At 43.7% G+C, this 19,499-nt stretch overlaps 1 protein-coding gene across 3 annotated transcripts in view; it reads left to right on the top strand.

Moving 5' to 3' along the window:
* Nucleotides 1–19,499, top strand: part of LOC124802489 (carotenoid isomerooxygenase) — a 376,100-nt gene that overhangs the window by 163,049 nt on the left and 193,552 nt on the right. Inside the window, exon 2 of one of the 3 annotated variants that reach the window (XM_047263302.1) lies at nt 1,106–1,279. The exons of the other annotated variants lie outside the window; for them this stretch is intronic. Coding sequence (XP_047119258.1) covers nt 1,106–1,279 — 174 coding nt within the window. The remainder of the gene's footprint in view (nt 1–1,105; nt 1,280–19,499) is intronic. 3 annotated transcript variants of the gene reach the window in all.

Genomic DNA, 19,499 nt, shown 5'->3' with positions numbered 1-19,499 from the left:
CAAACTTTCTATAAAAGAAAGTCTGCTATCAAGACATTGCTTTTGTTCTATTACTTTATTTATGACTGAACGTTTCAAAAACTGAAGACATTCGTCCGTGCTCTGCACTGCAGTCGAGATGTGGCAACGTCGTTCTCTGTTCATTGGCTGACTGTGTTTTGTGACGTCAGATGCGCAGAACGAACCTAAACTCGGCCGCCAAGATATATGACGCGCACTTTAGCAGGTTGATTTTCCACGTCGCTGAGGAAATGTTAGTCACAGATCACGATTCTCCTGTGGTTTTTCTTATTTCTGTCGAATGTAGCTGCTGCAGTTAATACTACTGCCGACACATTTGTAAATTGATGTTTTTATTTTGATTTTATAGTCTGCAATCAGTCCTTCGACTATGTTTTTCTGGAGGTTGTTATGGAGAAACGCTTGATTTGGTGTTTGTCTTTGCTATGGGATTAGGCGAAGTCCTTATCGCTTTAAGTTATTGCTAACTGACTTTTCCCTATAAATAAAAATTTGTTGTTCCTCTCTGTGTCCACATCTCTAAAGTTTCTAAATTAATTTTTTTTTAATTTCTTAATACTCACTGCCGTGGAAGCCTAAAGGAATGATAAAACATGGAGGATTTGCCAGACTGTGCCTATTATTTTTAATCTACATTAGTACTTTGCTAAACACTTTTCGGTGAAGAACGGAGATACATCTCGCATCACAATGACTTACCCTTTTTCCTGGCCCATTCATGAATGAATGGTGCATGGCGTATTGGTAAGACCAATATGAGTCGAAATTATTTTTACTGTCGTAGTTACATCTTCATTATGTGGACTGATAATTCGGCTATCAAAGCTTATAGGTTCCGAAATAAGTTGTCGTAAATGGAAGCAACAAAGAAACTTTCAGAAAACAGATGTGCCAGGTGCCTTAAGTTGTCACTGTGGGTGGCTCTTCACTTCGTGTAATTTGTGTTGAATTTTCAAATGAGAGGATTGTAGTAATATTTTTGTCCTTTAATTATAAATTTTAAATTTCAAATTTCAGAATCAAAGTATGTGACGTAAACGGCATTCCGTTTGTAAAGGCAGAGACATTCTGGTCTTGTTCGCAGGGCTCAATTGCGCGTTGGTTTTCGCAGTCACTGCAACGGCGGAATACGCCGCTCCGTTTTGTTAGCACAGCAGCAACCTTTCTGGCGCGACTGTTCGGCAGTGTCGGCGGCGATGCTGGGGGTTTCCCAAGAGGCCCGCTACGTGCTTCATCTACGATCCACAGTTTAATACAGGTACATACCCAGAAGCGCCTGACTTCCCTTATGAAGCTGAAGCGAGTTTGGTAGACGAGTTTCGTCAGCTAGAGCAAGTGCTACTGTTGATTGTCAAGCCCCGCTCAGCGTCTTAGCTGCGTAGTGCACCTGACACTGCATTAACAGCTGCAGAGACACTGAAGTCCGCCAGATAAGCAGCTTGTGTTCTGGTAGGTTGGCGGTTACGACTCGGCTATGTAGTAACACGGTCATCAGCCTTGGCGGGCTCTGAGCCCGTGTTTAGCGTCACCACGTGACGCGCATGCGCAGTAGGATGCCACGCGCCAGAGTCTGCAGTTCACCTTTTCTGTCCTCTGGTTCATAGAGTTGGGCAACACGATTCTTTTTCCCGATTCGATTCCTACGATTCAATCTCACATTGCGAATCGATTCCTACGATTCTTTCACAATTCATTCTAAATATAGTCTGCGATGGCACGATTCTTACGGAATGCAAAAAGTTCTAAATCTACTCACAGATGGCAGGACATGTCTGAAATTTTCAATGGGGTTAGAATCGAACTGTGTCATGATAAGATATGCCAGAAGTAGTTTATTTATGAGTAAACATGCATATTACGTTACAAGTGTGATTCTCGATTTACAAGTGTAATGCCTTAATTGATGAGAGGTACCGTTTGATTTGATTGTATCTATTGTTTTATTTCAGTATGCCAGGAAAGAGGAGTCGATCTGTCCGAAAAGTGGTGCAAAATTGATTCCTTTGTTCACACGCATCCTCCACTTGACTGCCATCTGGCGGTCGTAATCATTCGGTACGACTCGGCATGATTGGGAAGTTGCGTTCGAAGCATAGCGTACTAAGAATCGATGAATCGTTGGAACTTGGAATCGTCACTACTTGGAAACACGCAATCGTTCTTACGATTCTTTTGAACTACGATTCGTCCGTATCACGATTCGATTCTTACGATTCTTTATTTAGAGTCGTTCAAATGAACGACTCATTCGCGAATCGCCACAACTCTACTGGTTTACATCTATTAGTGCGTTACCGTCACTGGTTATTTAAATCTCTGTTCTTTTGCTTCGGAGCTGTGTTTCTTTGAGGACAGTGCTTCATTCGATTACTGTTAAGGTCGGCACATACTCTACTGTTTGTCATGGTCAATTCACCTGCTTAGACACGAATTACCCATTTTTTCCTTGCCTCCACACCACTCACGAGGAGAACACAACTACTGCCATAATCTGATTTCCCAGAAACTTCACATGGTGGAAGAGGGGTCAGAATAAGCGAACAAGTGTCTCGGTTTATCCGTAGACACTCGACCATTTCCGAAAAAAAACGATGATCGAAGTTTACGAGGTGCTTTCCAGGTACTTAATGTCTTTTACCGCGCGGCATTATCAGACGAAATGGTGGCACGGTGGTTAGCAGTTAATTTTGGGCCCTGTGTTCGAAAGCTATTATTTTTATTTTTGTTTTTCATTTAAATACCGATGTCTGTAGAAGATGACTATACAAATTTTTTCCACAGTAGATTGATATGACGTTTCCTTATTCGTCTGTTAATTGTTTTTCAGATGAATCAATTAAAAATAATAAAAAACTTAATAAAATGTGTTGGGTGAAATTCCTGTAGTGTAGCTTGATTCGTAATCAACTGTAAGCACCAGTTTTCGGAAAAGTGATCCGTTATGCATCGTTTGCCGTGAAATTATTGCCAACGCATGAAATCTTCACTGATGTAAATGATGTTTCTTTCCCGAGTGAGATTCACACCAAGAAATGTCATTGTGGCAAAACTGCATTCGCGCGATGCTCGTGGTGTCTGTATCGAATGTTTCTACGACTGATATTATTAGGAATGCGTCAAATCTTTCCGAAGAATAAACATAAGGATAAAATACAAGAATTGATGTTACATTGAAACATAAGAATATGAGAATTTAAAATGGTTGTAACCCCTGAAAATACCATAGACGCATATATTATATAGTAAATATATGACATGATTGTGAAAGCCATTTATAATTTTACAGTTAATTTAATGCCCTTGTATCCTCTTGCTTGGTAAGGAACATTCGTGTAGTAACCTTCTACGGACATTGTTATATAAATGAAACAAATAAATAAAAATAAATTGAGTTTCAAACAGGGGGCGTAAATGTGAGAGGCTAAGATTAACGAGCGCTAAAACGCATGTGAAATACATCGAACACTTCGGCCGTCTATTTCTGAGAAACGGCTGAGTGTCTACGGATAAGACGAGACACGTGTTCGCTTTTTTACGTCACGGGCATGTCCAAAACCACGGGCATACCTAGCGGGGGATGGGGAAGAGCAGCTGTCCTCACCCCACCCCTACTCACCAGAAAAAAAATACGAGCCCCGTAAAGCAAACCCACTTCTGGCCCGCCACACAGAGTACATTAAGAGTCAGTTTTGAAGAACACAAAACAAGGGTAGTAGCAGCTGTAGTCAGTCATTCCTCGTGAAATCTCGAAGCTACTTCGCCTTCGCCGCGATTCTACTTGCAATCAAAAATGCCAGACGGTATTGGATCTGAAAGCCTCCAGTACCTTCAGTACATGATTTTTATTCTCATGTTACCAGCCAATGTAAAAAAAAACTACAAACGTAAGTATACAAAGCAGTCACATGTGTCTGAACATTACGTACCTGACAGCGAAATTAAGTACGTTATAAGTATTAGGCACGGTACCTGTTATGAAGTGCAAGCGTTAGTAATGTTTGGTGATTAATAAACATAGGGTTTAATAGTTTCGGATTCTATTTTCTAAGAAATTCTACTTCGTTTCTTCCATTTCTCCCCCTTCCCCGAAACTACAATATGATTTGCTTCACGTATCTGGTGGCTGGGTGGTCAGCGCGACGGAATGTCATACCTAACGGCCCGGGTTCGATTCCCGGCTGGGTCGGAGATTTTCTCCGTTCAGGGACTGGGTGTTGTGTTGTCCTTATCATCGCCATTTCATCCCCATCGACACGCAAGTCGCCGAAGTGGCGTCAACTTGAAAGACTTGCACGAGGCGAACGGTTTACCCGACGGGAGGCCTTGCAACACGGCATTTCCATTTTTCTTATTTGCTTCACGTATCCACACCCCCCCCCCTCCTCCCCCCCATACCTACTGCACGCAGATCCCCAGGTTTCCAGTAAAATGACAAGTTATAGCGTTCTCTGTAGCGTATCAAGCTGTATGACTGCCTAGTACAAAGCGGTAGTTATAAACAGCAGTTGTGTAGGAGCAGTGGATTTTTTAAAGCAATTGCTTTTGGTAATTCCTTAAGTTATCAGTTAGAATAAATCGGAGCTAGTCATAATTTGTTGTTAGCATACTTTGCAGAGGCTGCTTCTGCTGTTAATTTATAACTTCGTTTTCCATATCCCTTAAGACTCTTATTCTCGCTCGGCCGGTGTGGCCGAGCGGTTCTAGGCGCTTCAGTCTCGAATCCTCCCTCGGGCATGGATGTGTGTGATGTCCTTAGGTTAGTTAGGTTAAAGTAGTTTTAAGTTTTAGGGAACTGATGAACTCAGATGTAAAGTCCCATAGTGCTCAGAGCCATTTGAACCATTTTTCTTATTCTCGACGGGATTTGTAGAAAACGATACATGAATGGATGTATGACTGAAGAGCAGTTTACATATTTAAAGTTCTTTCGTGAGTCCCATGGTGAACCCGAATATCTGTGCAGTTATTTGTACCTGGGGAATGGGGGGGGGGGGGGGGGGAAAATCCGTCCCAGTGATAAATCGAACTCATTTATTTCGATTCGACAGCTCCTTGCATTACAATGCCAGTAAGTAATTTATTCCATCCCGTCTCCCTGATCGTGACTGCCTCAGTTACGCCCAATTTTAGGGTTCTGAACCTAAACCGGTAAAAAAAAAATCTTATAGGATCATTTTGTTGTCCGTCGTCCGGCTTTTAATACCCCTTTTTCTCAGGAACCGATAATGCTAAAGTTTTCGTCAAATACAAAGATCTACTGTCCTTTGGCGGTAGAAATAATTTAGGCTTCTATGTGAATGCGCTCCAAAGATACGGCCAAACGTGTCATATACTTTGACGCTCGCAAATTCACTAATTAAAAGCTGTAGATGAACTATGTATGTACATGTCGAGATTGGTGGTCCAGCGGTGAAGAGCGCGCTTTGAAACCAAGAGGTCGCCTGATTGAATCACTGTCGGACCACTGGTTTTTCAGTCTTCATTTTAACTGTCAACAATGTGAAGCCGCCAAAACCAACACATGGTTCGAATTCCAAATCAAAAATGGTTCAAATGGCTCTGAGCACTATGGGACTTAACATCTGAAGTCATCAGTCCCCTACAACTTAGAACTACTTAAACCTAACTAACCTAAGGACATCACACAGCCATGCCCGATGCAGGATTCGAACCTGCGACCGTAGCGGCCGGGCGGTTCCAGACTGAAGCGCCTAGAACCGCTCGGCCACAACGGCCGGCGTTCGAATTCAGTCTTAAACTGTGAGACCCCTTTCTCCAGTTGGATAACTGGGGCAGGTCATGGTCACGCAAGTCACCGAAGTGGCGTCCAGCAGAAAGACTTGTACCAGGCTATTGGGCCACACGAAATTGTTACTATTAGCATCTATATACATAATTAAGTCTGTACGGAAGCCTCAGAATGCGAGTCCTACACGCACTTGTCCGGTTTTTCTACCGTATGTGACGTGAAGGCCACCGTGTTTTGTTTTCGCCGATTTCTTATGATCTCTCTTGGTATTTACTTATTCGCTACCTGCATGGAAAGAACTTTGAAATATGAAACAGCATTTCCTTGCTTCCGCGGATATGCAGCAAATTAATCTTGGAACATAAAACTCTGGGTTGATAGGTTCACACAGAGAAGTAACAATGAAAGAATAATTTCCTTTACATTTTGTTTCATTTTGAGCACGTAAATTATAGGAGTCCTAGACATACACTCGTATACAGTACTAAGTATGACTCTGGAATCTTTTCCCACAGTATTATTCGGATAATTACGCCTCATGGAACGACAGCTTATTGCGAATGGCTTAGCTCGACAGAGAAGCGTGTAATTCAATTAGCCGGTGAACACAAACGGATCTGTCTTCATTACTCATCCGATCTGCCCCCCCCCCCCCCCTCTGATCTTCTGCAGCATTCTTCTATAGCGCCACGTTCCAGTAACTCTTCCTATTTAAACTGTTTTCTTTTTGTACAAGACAAGTACCTCCAGGAAAGACTTGATAACATTTAAATTTATGTTTGTCAACCAATTTCTCGGTAGAGAGGAAGACAAGTGAACGCCCAAAGAACTAAAAATATGTCGTTGCCGTTTCTTTTTTGAGGAATGCTTCTCTGGTTTTGCCTGTCCACGCCATATATCTTCACTACACCGGCCATTGTCAGTTATTTTTCTGTCCCGACAGCGAAAATAATCAACTACATTTAGTGCCTCATTTCCTAATCTACGTCCCTCAGCATCAGGCATAACTGTAATTCACAGCGTTACCTGCGTTTTTCTGTTGTTAAGGTTTATCGTCTATCCTCTTTTTCAAGACGCTGTCCACTCCATTCGACTGATCTTCCAAATCCTTTGCCTTCTCTGACAGAATTACATTGTCATAGGCAAACTGCAAAGTTTTCATTTCTTCTTCGTTAATTTTATCTCTCCTTTCAAAATTTCTCCTTGGTTTTCTTTACTGATTGCTCATTACGTAGATTGAATAACATGGGGGGGGGGGGGGGATAAGTTACAACCTTGCCTCACTTCCCTTGCAGCTACTGCCTCCCCTTTCAATGTCCCTCGACTCTGTTGGCACCCTGATTACTGTACAAGCTGTAGACGACCTTTTGTTTCCTGTATTTTATCCCTGCTACCTTCAGAATTTCAAAGAGTGTTTTCCAGTCAACATCCTCAAAAGATTTCTCTAAATTTCCAAATGCTATACATACAGGTTTTCCATTTCCAAGATGAGATTTTCACTCTGCAGCGGAGTGTGCGCTGATATGAAACTTCCTGGCAGATTGAAACGGTGTGCCGGACCGAGACTCGAACTCGGGACCTTTGCCTTTCGCGGACTAGTGCTCTACCATCTGAGCTACCGAAGCACGACTCACGCCCGGTACTCACAGCTTTACTTCTGCCAGTATCTCGTCTCCTACCTTCCAAACTTAACAGAAGCTCTCCTGCGAACATTGCAGAACTAGCACTCCTGAAAGAAAGGATATTGCGGAGACGTGGCTTAGACACAGCCTGGGGGATGTTACCAGAATGAGATTTTCACTCTGCAATGGAGTGTGCGCTGATATGAAACTTCCTGGCAGATTAAAAGAGTGTGCCGGACCGAGACTCGACCTCGGGACCTCGGGACCTAGGCAAAGGTCCCGAGTTCCAGTCTCGGTCTGGCACACAGTTTTAATCTGCCAGGAAGTTTCAGGTTTTCCATTCTTCAGTATATCTTCTAAGATGCTATTAGTATTGTCTCACGCGTTCCTACATTCCCCAAAACCCAAATTGATCTTGCCCAAGGTCCACTTCTACCCATCCTTCCGTTCTTCCGTGGACATCTAAGAAGGTATACTGTGCAACTTACATTTCAAAACGAAGCATCATTCTTCAGTATATTTAAGATCTTCCGAATACTTCTTATCTGTTGCCAATAAGTGATGGCAGTCGGTACGAAAACCGGTTATCGGACGGAAAGCATGATCCAAGCCAGTGTAAGATTCGTACCAGAAAGCTGGAGCCGAAGCTGCCTCATCCTGTTAGTTACTGATGATTGTAACGTGTGTGGAGCAGTTGCGACTGGTAGCTACAGTCCATCCAAATACTTTCGGTCAGTACAGCCAGACCGGATGTGGCGACCACGCTCCAGCACGTGCTCGTGTTCCGTGACCAGCCTTCCTGTGTTTGCAGGATGGTACGTCACGCAAAGGGCGCAGGCAAGTTCGCTTTCCTGTCTCTCAAAGCTGGGCCTTGCGAACGTCTGTACTCAAATGAAAATCTGCTACTACGTATGTAAATATGCTGCTGGATGTTTCGTGGGAGAGTAGGCAAGCTTAGCCACTACTCGACAGAGGCCACTGGGTGTTCACGAGGGCCTTCAGTGAGTAATGCAATTCATTTTTTTCCTGATAGCATCCAGGATTCCGTTATTCCCCACTCTTTTGGCTAAAAAACCCTATTTTTCGTCATAATCTCTGTTCTTTCGCCACCTTACTGGGAGGGCCTATGTTCCTGCATGGTACCACTCTACTGGCCGACATCGGAACCAACTTCTTGCTGCATCAATAATCACCTCATCAGCCACGTACTGCCTTCCGCGGAGTGCATTCTTCATTGTGTCAAACACCTGGAAGCTACTTATGTTCTTCTGTTAATCGACGAGGTAACCCAACGGACACACACCACTGAGTACCGCAGCTCGTGAGTGTGTCAGCACTTTCAACCGAAACGTCCAATTGCACAGCGAGGTGTTTGATTGTGATCCCTCGATCACCTCGAATGAGAGTGTCCGCACGTTCCAATATGGCAGATTTCACAGCTGCATGCGGCCGGCCTCCACGTGGGAGACCACATGTTTGCGCGACCTTGGTGCAATGATGAAAATGCCTCGCCCAGCGACTCATCATGCGTTTGTTCGCTGCCAGATATCCGTAGACATTCTGCAAGCGCCTATGAATATCTGCGATGCTCTGGTTTTACGACAAAAGGAACACAATGACACCTCTCTGCTTGCAACGCATCTCCATTACAGACGTCATTTTAAAGGCTACGTGTAGCACCGCCACCTATCGGAACTTCATGAAACTGTAGGGACTGAAGCGGCAATATTCCACGGTGTCCCACAACAAATTCCGTAGGCCTATCTTTTCAACAGAAAAAGCGGTAGAGGATCTCGATCATTCTTTGGCACGTCATCATACCACAATTATCTGCGAGCTTGGGTTTCTCTCTGTGATTCAGGTACTAATGAAGATGATTTCGAACCGTCTGATGTTAATGCATTGTAAGTTCAGCATCTGTCAGTGACTGTTCCGATCATTAATCACTCTACACTTTTGCAAAATAATGTGCCGTTTTTCATTTAACTTAAGTGTACTGGAAACGAAAGACATTTCTAAAGGTTTTGTTAGTCTCAAAGGAAAGTGTGGCTTGTATTATGAGGACAAGAAAGATTCAAAGGAAGTTATCGAGCGATGCGGGGCTTCGGTTAAATCACTGTACTTGTATTCAAGTTTATATCCGTTCAGCATATCCAGATTTACGTTTTTTGTGCTTTGCCGAAATATTGTTTGTGTTCCATCTGTAATGATTGTATCGTCGACCTGACGATAAACACTAATCTCCCTTCGATGTGCCGGCCGAAGTGGCCGCGCGGTTCTGGCGCTGCAGTCTGGAACCGCGGGACCGCTACGGTCGCAGGTTCGAATCCTGCCTTGGGCATGGATGTGTGTGCTGTCTTTAGGTTAGTTAGGTTTAACTAGTTCTAAGTTCTAGGGGACTGGTGACCTCAGCAGTTGAGTCCCATAGTGCTCAGAGCCATTTGAACCATTTTTGAACCCTTCGATGTAAATTCAAATGGTTCAAATGGCTCTTAGCAATATGGGACTTAACATCTGAGGTCATCAGTCCCCTAGACTTAGAACTACTTAAACCTAACAAACCTAAGGACATCGCATACATTGATGAGCGAGGCAGGATTCGAACCTGCGAGCGCAGCAGCAGCGCGGTTCCGGACTAAAGAGCCTAGAACCGGTCGGTCACAGAGGCCGGCGAAGTAAATTCCTCTGTATTCTAGTCTGCATGATAAAGCAGCTATCGCATAGGGTAAAAATGCTTTTCTTTGCAGAATGTAGAGCACTGAAAACACCAGACAAAACATTTCAAAGTAAAGTTGACTGGAAACAGCATTGTCCACTGTCTACTTATGTGCACTGCTTCACTGTGTAATGTGTAACTACACATTTCATCCAATGAAACCAAATGTGGTAACATCACTGATAACGAAAAGCTGCCATTTATCGTTAGAGTCCAGTCTGATAACTGCATTCTGTCGCTCTATGTTCATTTTCCCTCTTTTCTTCTGACAACTTTTAAAAGCTTATCGCGCTGACAAAAAACTGCACAAAAACTGCTACAGAATTTCCATGGGACATTTACGTGTGCGGTTAAACACACTTTCTGTTGCTGTCTTCTATGCGTAAACCAAGAAATGTCAATTCACAGTAACCTTTGTGGGGTTTCTGTATAGTTCATCTCGTTATGAAGATCGCTTGTAATCAGGGTGAGTCTACAGTTGGCTATATAGAATAATGATGTCAAATGTCAACTGCATTTATCAAGTTTCGTAAATTCAACCGAATGAAGCTCACCATAAGTGTGTCTCACCTTTTGACTAGTTAAGAGCCGGACGGAGTGGCCGTGAGGTTCTAGGCGCTACAGTCTGGAGCCGAGCGACCGCTACGGTCGCAGGTTCGAATCCTGCCTCGAGCATGGATGTGTGTACTGTCCTTAGGTTAGTTAGGTTTAATTAGCTCTAAGTTCTAGGCGACTGATGACATCAGAAGTTAAGTCGCATAGTGCTCAGAGCCAATTGAACCAGTTAAGAGGTTGGAGGACAAGAAACTAGTTGTCAGTTATTTGTTGTGTATGGTGAATGCAATGGACCAAGGTTGCCTGAATCGAGTAGCATAGACGATCAAATGGTTCAAATGGCTCTAAGCACTACGGGACTTTACATCTGAGGTCATCAGTCCCCTAGAACTTAGAACTACTTATACCTAACTAACCTAAGGACATCACACACATCCATGCCCGATACAGGATTCGAACCTGCGACCGTAGCAGCAGCGCGGTTCCGGACTTAAGCGCCTAGAACCGCTCGGCCACAGCGGCCAGCCATAGACGATTCCAAAACAGTCTTCGACCAAGATGGATATTACATCTGATCTTCTACTGCCAGAGGGCGGTACACAGAACCTCGCTGAATAAAACTCCAAGAACTATGGGCTACGGTGGTGTAAGGAATGCCTAGATATATACCATCGTCGAGATATAACTACAGTATTAAAATAAATGAACGTAACAGTTTTAGCGTCGAGTGATTAAACAGAAATCATTATTGTCTGTGTCTACGGAAAACTATTTCTGACATAGTATATTCATGTAAGAGAAAACTGTGTAACACAACAAAGAATTACAGACATTGGCTGCGAGTGGGCAGTGGGTTAAATCAACAGGGGAAAGTCCAAAATTTGTGTCGGACCGGGATTCGAACCCGGGTCACCTGCTTACTAGGCGGATGTTCTGACTAGTAAGCCATCCAGACGCCGTGGCCATCGCCACTGCACTGATTCCCCTGGCACACCTCCTGTCAGACCCATATTCCCAACTGAAAGATCAGGCACCACGTATATGTAATTAAGGCGAGGACGGCCAACGATCTCTTCAGTGCGGATGCACAACAGGCCCGAATTCTTACAGGAATCTGAGAAATGCCGTGAGTGATGAGAATAACGGGCTGCGGCAGTACGTTAATAGTATGTGGATGAGTTGAGAATTTTGTTCTGGCGGGAGGCATTTTAAGGTAGTCCGTGCAGACGCGCTGACCATTGTGTTCGGCTGGTTTTGTGGTCAGAACACATGCCTCGTATACAGGAGAGCTGGGTGCGAATCCCAGTCCAGCACGAATTTTCACCTTTCCCCATTGATTTATATCAATGCCGACTCACAAACAATGTCTTATTTCTTTGTGTGTTACTTCATGGTGGCTGCTGGATCAAAATGGTGTCTGTTCTTTCGCACATGTCCGAAAGAACAGGCACCACATATATAGAAAACTATGACCTAGATCTGGGTTCGAAACGGCACACCTTGCTGTAGTGGGTAGCACTTTTCGAAATGAACCATCCAGATACACTTGTCGTCATCTTACTCCTATCTATAACAAAACAACTGTCACAGACATCCTACTGTCACCAAATGTCTGCCATTCCTGAGCCATCCAATGTACTTGCGCAATTTTTCTTCGACAGGAAGAAAATAAGTCAGTCTTCGAGAATAGAGAGAGAGAGAGAGAGAGAGAGAGAGAGAGAGAGAGAGAGAGAGATATTGAGATTGAGGTTCCAGCAACAAATGACTAGCACTTTTGTTCGCTCAGTGAATCTATTGTACTTAGAATAAAAACATATGTTTTTGAAGAATTGCGGTTGGAACCCGCGAGGAAGCGTTGTGTTATGTGAAACTGCCCATGTTGCGAAAAACTTTCCTCCTCAAGTATATTTGCAACTGATCTAATCACAAATTTTTCGATTTCTCCCAAACTATTAGAATTCTGGCTTGAAATGTACAGATAAAAGTTCCTTGTTTCCTAGTGTTCTAACGTCACTGCCAGGTTCGAAAAGAATCCTGCGGGAAGACTTTTGACCGGGATTATTTCTCAAACGGAGTCACAGAAGCATTCGTATTCTTCGAATGGGCCCAGAACCACTACGCCGAAGTTCACCGAATTCTGTGACGTTCAAGGTCTGATCTTTACTTCAGAGACGCAAGAGAGAATTTAAATGTGTTGTCGTATTGCAAATACACTGATGGGAAAAAATCCCAACACCAAGAAGGAGATTTCGTGCCAGTCGCTTAAGAGTGGCGCTAATAGCACCATTATGGGGATGTAAATCAGGTTTGCTAAAGAAGGCGCTGTAACGGCCGTGCACGTTAGTTACCTTTGAGACCGGACGTAGTGAGTTGAGGTTAGTCAAGAATCCCTTAAGACTCCAAAGACTCCAAAGACGCCATTATGGTAGATATCGAAATAGATGACAGAGTGACAGAAAAACAATTAAAATCGCTCAACAGAGGAAAGGCCCCTGGACCTGATGGGATACCAGTTAGATTTTACACAGCGTACGCGAAGAACTTGACCCCCTTCTTGCAGCGGTGTACCGTAGGTCTCTAGAAGAGCGTAGCGTTCCAAAGGATTGGAAAAGGGCTCAGGTCATCCTCGTTTTTAAGAAGGGATGTCGAACATATGTGCAGAACTATAGACCTATATGTCTTACGTCGATCAGTTGTAGAATTTTGGAACACCTATTATGTTAGAGTATAATGACTTTTCTGGAGACTAGAAATCTACTCTGTAGGAATCAGCATGGGTTTCGAAAAAGCCGATCGTGTGAAACCCAGCTCGTGCTATTCGTCGACGAGACTCAGAGGGCCATAGACACGGGTTCCCAGGTAGATGCCGTGTTTCTTGACTTCCGCAAGGCGTTTGATACAGTTCCCCACAGTCGTTTAATGAACAAAGTAAGAGCATATGGACTATCAGACCAATTGTGTGATTGGATTGAAGAGTTCCTAGATAACAGAACGCAGCATGCCATTCTCAATGGAGAGAAGTCTTCCGAAGTAAGAGTGATTTCACGTATGCCGCAGGGGAGTGTCGTAGGACCGTTTCTATTCACAAAATATATAAATGACCTTGTGGATAACGTCCAAAGTTCACTGAGGCTATTTGCGGATGATGCTGTGGCATATCGAGAGGTCGTAACAATGGAAAATTGTACTGAAATGCAGGATGATGTGGAACGAAATGACGCATGGTGCAGGGAATGGCAATTGAATCTCAATGTAGACACGTTTAATGTGCTGCGAATACATAGAAAGATCCTTTATCATTTAGCTACAATATAACAGGTCAGCAACTGAAGCAGTTATTTCCATAAATTATCTGTGAGTAGGCATTCGGAGTGATTTAAAATGGAATGACCACATAAAATTGATCGTCGGTAAAGCAGATGCCAGACTGAGTTTCAGTGGAAGAATCCTAAGGACATGCAATCCGAAATCAAACGAAGTAGGTTACAGTACACTTGTTCTCCCACTGCTTGAATACTGCTCACTGGTGTGGGATCCGTACCAGATAGGGTTGACAGAAGAGATTGAGAAGATCCAACGGATAGCAGCGCTCTTCGTTACAGGATCATTTAGCAATCGTGAAGGCGTTACTGAGATGATAAACTCCAGTGGAAGACTCTGCAAGAGAGAGGCTCAGTAGCTCGGTACGGACTTTTGTTCAAGTTTCGAGAACATACCTTCACCGAGGAGTCAAGCAGTATATTGCTTCCTCCTACGTATATCTCGCGAAGAGACCATGAGGATAAAATCAGAGAGATTAGAGCCCACACAGAGGCATACCGACAATCTTTCTTTCCACGAACAATAGGAAACTGGAAAAGAAGGGAGATCCCACAGAGGTACTCAAAGTACCCTTCGCCATACACCGTCAGGTGGCTTGCGGAGTATGGATGTAGATGTAGACTCGCTGAGTTTGAACAAGGTGGTGTAATAGGGCTACGAGAAGCTGGATGTTTCTTCCGCGATACTGCAGAAAAACTTTGCAGGAATGCAGCCACTTTACGTGATTCCTGGTAGCAGTGGTCACGGGAAGGTATGGCCACAAGGTGACCGGGCACCGGACGGCCACGTGTCACTACTGAGAGGTAAGATAATCGTGTTCGGCGTGTGGCTATGGTGCATCGTACTGCATCTACAGCAACAATTTGAGCAGCAGTTGGCACCACAAATAAACGACGAACTGTTACAAATCTGTTACTTTGAGGACAGCTGCAAGCCAGGCGCCCTGTAGCGTGCATTCCATTGACCTCAAACTACCGCCGTTTACGTCTTCAGCGCCGTCAAGCGAGAACCGATTGGAGGGCAGAGCGGAGGTCGGTTGTGTTTTCTGATGAAAGCCGGTTCTGCCTCGGTACCAGTGATTGCCGTGCGTTGGTTAGGAGTGTCTGCAACCAGCCCGTCTACGGCCTTGACAAGCAAGACCTACACATATAGTTATGGTCTGGGGTGCGATTTCTTATGACAGTAGGAGCACTCTCGTGGTTATCCCACGCACTCTGACTGCAAAACTGTACGTCAGTCTGATATTATGCTGCCCTCTGACATCGACCTGTTTTAGAATTTTAGAACGTGTTTTTTGCTCGAGTATCATGTCATTTCTGGAAACCCAGAATCTGCTCTGTATGAATCGACATGGATTCCGGAAACAGCGATCGTGTGAGATCCAACTCGCTTTATTTGTTCATGAGACCCAGAAAATATTAGATACAGGCTCCCAGGTAGATGTCATTTTCCTTGACTTCCGGAATGCGTCCGGTACAGTTCCGCACTTTCGTCTGATAAAGTAAGAGGCTACGTAATATCAGGTCAGCTGTGTGGCTGGATTGAAGAGTTTTTTAAGCAAACAGAACACAGCATGTTGTTCTCAATGGAGAGACGTCTACAGACGTTAAAGTAACCTCTGGCGTGCCACAGGGGAGTGTTATAGGACCGTTGATTTTCACAATATATATAAATGACCTAGTGGATAGTGTCGGAAGTTCCATGCGGCTTTTCGCGGATGATGCTGTAGTATAGAGAGAAGTTGCAGCATTAGAAAATTGCAGCGAAATGCAGGAAGATCTGCAGCGCATAGGCACTTGGTGCAGGGAGTGGCAACTGGCCCTTAACATAGACGAATGTAATGTATTGCGAATACATGGAAAGAATGATCCTTTATTGTATGACTATAGGATAGCGGAACAAACACTGGTAGCAGTTACTTCTGTAAAATATCTGGGAGTATGCGTGCGGAACGATTTGAAGTGGAATGATCATATAAAATTAATTGTTGGTAAGGCGGGTACCAGGTTGAGATTCATTGGGGGACTGCTTAGAAAATGTAGTCCATCAACAAAGGAGGTGGCTTACAAAACACTCGTTCGACCTATACTTGAGTATTGCTCATCAGTGTGGGGTCCGTACCAGATCGGTCTGACGGAGGAGATAGAGAAGATCCGAGGAAGAGCGGCGCGTTTCGTCACAGGGTTATTTGGTAACCGTGATAGCGTTACGGAGATGTTTAATAAACTCAAGTGGCAGACTCTGCAAGAGAGGCGCTCTGCATCGCGGTGTAGCTTGCTCGCCAGGTTTCGAGAGGGTGCGTTTCTGGATGAGGTATCGAATATATTTCTTCCCCCTACTTATACCTCCCGAGGAGATCACGAATGTAAAATTAGAGAGATTAGAGAGATTAGAGCGCGCACGGAGGCTTTCAGACAGTCGTTCTTCCCGCGAACCGTATGTGATTGGATCAGGAAAGGGAGGTAATGACAGTGGCACGTAAAGTGCCCTCCGTCACACACCGTTGGGTGGCTTGCGGAGCATAAATGTAGGTGTAGATGTAGATAACGTTCGCCCATGTAACCCAACAGGCTCTACAGAATGTCGACATGTTGCATTGGCCTGTTCGATCACCAGATCTGTCTCTAATCGACCACGTACGAGACATCATCGGACGACAAATCAAGCATCAACTGGCATTAACCTTCCCTGTACTGCCCAACCAAGTGCAACGGGCATGGAACTCCATCCCACAGACCGACATCTGGCACCTGTACCACACAATGCATCCTTGTATTCAACAATCTGGCGGTTACAGCGGTTATTAATATACCAACATTTAACATTTGCAGTGGCTTATATCGCGCTTACATTAACCTTTGATCTTCCAAGGTAAATCACTTGAATATGCTACTTAGACAAATGTTGTTGTTGTTCTGGTCTTCAGTCCTGAGACTGGTTTGATGCAGCTTTCCGTACTACTATATCCTCTGCAAGCTGCTTCATCTCCCAGTACGTACTGCAGCCTACATCCTTCTGAATCTGCTTAGTGTATTCATCTCTTGGTCTCCCTCTACGATTTTTACCCTCCACGCTGCCCTCCAATGCTAAATTGGTGATCCCTTGATGCCTCAGAACATGTCCTACGAACCGATCCCTTCTTCTAGTCAAGTTGTGCCACAAACTCATCTTCTTCCCAATTCTATTCAATACCTCCTCATTAGTTATGTGATCTACCCATCTAATCTTCAGCATTCTTCTGTAGCACCACTTTTCGAAAGCTTCTATTCTCTTCTTGTCCAAACTATTTATCGTCCATGTTTCACCTCCATACAGGACTACACTCCATACAAATACTATCAGAAACGACTTCCTGACACTCAAATATATACGCGATGTTAACAAATTTCTCTTCTTCAGAAACGCTTTCCTTGCCATTGCCAGTCTACATTTTATATCCTCTCTACTTCGACCGTCATCAGTTATTTTGCTCCCCAAATAGCAAAACTCCTTTACTGCTTTGAGGGTCTCATTTCGTAATCTAATTCCCTCAGCATCAGCCGACTTAATTCGACTGCATTCCATTATCCTCGTTCTACTTTTGTTGATGTTCATCTTGTACCCTCCTTTTTAAGACACTGTCCATTCCGTTCAACTGCTCTTGCAATTCCTTTGCTCTCTCTGACAGAATTACAATGTCGTCGGCGAACCTCAAAGTTTTTATTTCTTCTCCATGGATTTTAATACCTACTCCGAATTTTTCTTCTGTTTCCTTTACTGCTTGCTCAATATACAGATTGAATAGCATCGGGGAGAGGCTACAACCCTGTCTCACTCCCTTCCCAACCGCTGCTTCCCTTTCATGCCCCTCGACTCTTATAACTGCCATCTGTTTTCTCTACAAATTGTAAATAGCCTTTCGCTCCCTGTATTTTACCCCTGCCACCTTCAGAATTTGAAAGAGAGTATTCCAGTCAGCATTGTCAAAAGCTTTCTCTAAGTCTACAAATGCTAGAAACGTAGGTTTGTCTTTTCTTAATCTAACTTCTAAGATAAGTCGTAGGGTCAGTATTGCCTCACGTGTTCCAGTATTTCTACGGAATCCAAACTGATCTGTCCCGAGGTCGGCTTCTACCAGTTTTCCCATTCGTCTGTAAAGAATTCGCGTTAGTATTTAGACATGTATTCCTGAAATTTCATTACTCTGCATTAACTAACTTTTGGTTTTTGGGTTCGTTCCGTGGGTGTATCAAAATGTAAAGGTACAAATGTGTATCTGGAAATAATATAGGTGTAGATCTCATCCATATGAAAAGAAATATATCGAATGCATGCTGTAAGACTCCCGAAGGAGGACACACGGTAGCGATTAGTTGTGGCGGATCGTGCTGGTGCGTTCCCACAGTTTGTCTCTCTTGGCCGGAAGCGTTATTGCGATACGCAGACGCGTGAGTAAAACGACCGGATGCAGTTGCGTGAGTGACCTGGTTTTGACTGCAAGCTACACTTTCAGACAAAAACTGGTCTGGCAAGGAAGCGGTTCCAGTCATGAGATGAGAGTTTACAAACGCAGTGATAAATACTGCACGTCAGCCTGATGTATGGAGGGGAGACTGGCGGCTCACAAATTACATAAATCTTGCGAGCATATAATATTAATGTCTTGCGATTTTTCTGGTTTTTGTTGAAGCACTTTTGGAAAGGAAAAAAGAACGGTTTAAAAGGTACAGATAAATAAGTTGTAAGACGTAAGTAAAACCTGGCATTGACTTGAATTTTTTAATAGCGATCAATTCTATGCCAGTCATACTGGGAAGAAATTGTTAGGTTTAAACGGAAGATGCGCGGAGCAACTTTTCAGTTTACTGGGTTATTTTTAACCTCCATATGGTAAACAATACACAGTTTGTAGCTGAAAACACATTCAGATAAGTTAATCTGCAATAGAGGAGGGTAAGAATCTAAGATAGAGATACATCAGCTGCATGGACAGTAGATGGTTAATATCTGCAGTCATTCTTGAGTAGTTGAGACTTTAATTACGTTTATCATATAGATACGAGTAATATTGTACGTCTTTCATCAAACATGCTGCATCTATTCGCATTACACATCATCAAACGCGTTTAAGAAAAGAGATAATGTTTTAACTGCACGATTTTAATAAAATGTGTTTCCTACCAGCATATTTAGGCTCTCTTACTATTTATTCTATTTACAAATGTCGATTGTGATTTGTCACTTAATTTCAATTGCCGTTGAAGTTGATACACTACTGGCCACTGAAATTGCTACACCAAGAAGAAACGCAGATCATAAACGCGTATTCATTGGGCAAATATATTATACTAGAACTTACATGTCATTACATTTTCACACAATTTGGGTGCATAGATCCTGAGAAATCTGAAGAATGTGCTGGCCAGGGCAGCAGTCGATCATATTCTGTATCCAGAAAGGCCCGTACAGGACCTGCAACACGCTGTCGTGCATTATCCTGCTGAAATGTAAGGTTTCGCAGGGATCGAATGAAGGG

This window comes from Schistocerca piceifrons, chromosome 6 (assembly GCF_021461385.2).
Source record: "Schistocerca piceifrons isolate TAMUIC-IGC-003096 chromosome 6, iqSchPice1.1, whole genome shotgun sequence".
NCBI lineage: Eukaryota > Metazoa > Arthropoda > Insecta > Orthoptera > Acrididae > Schistocerca > Schistocerca piceifrons.
This window is presented reverse-complemented; position numbering and strand designations above follow the sequence as displayed.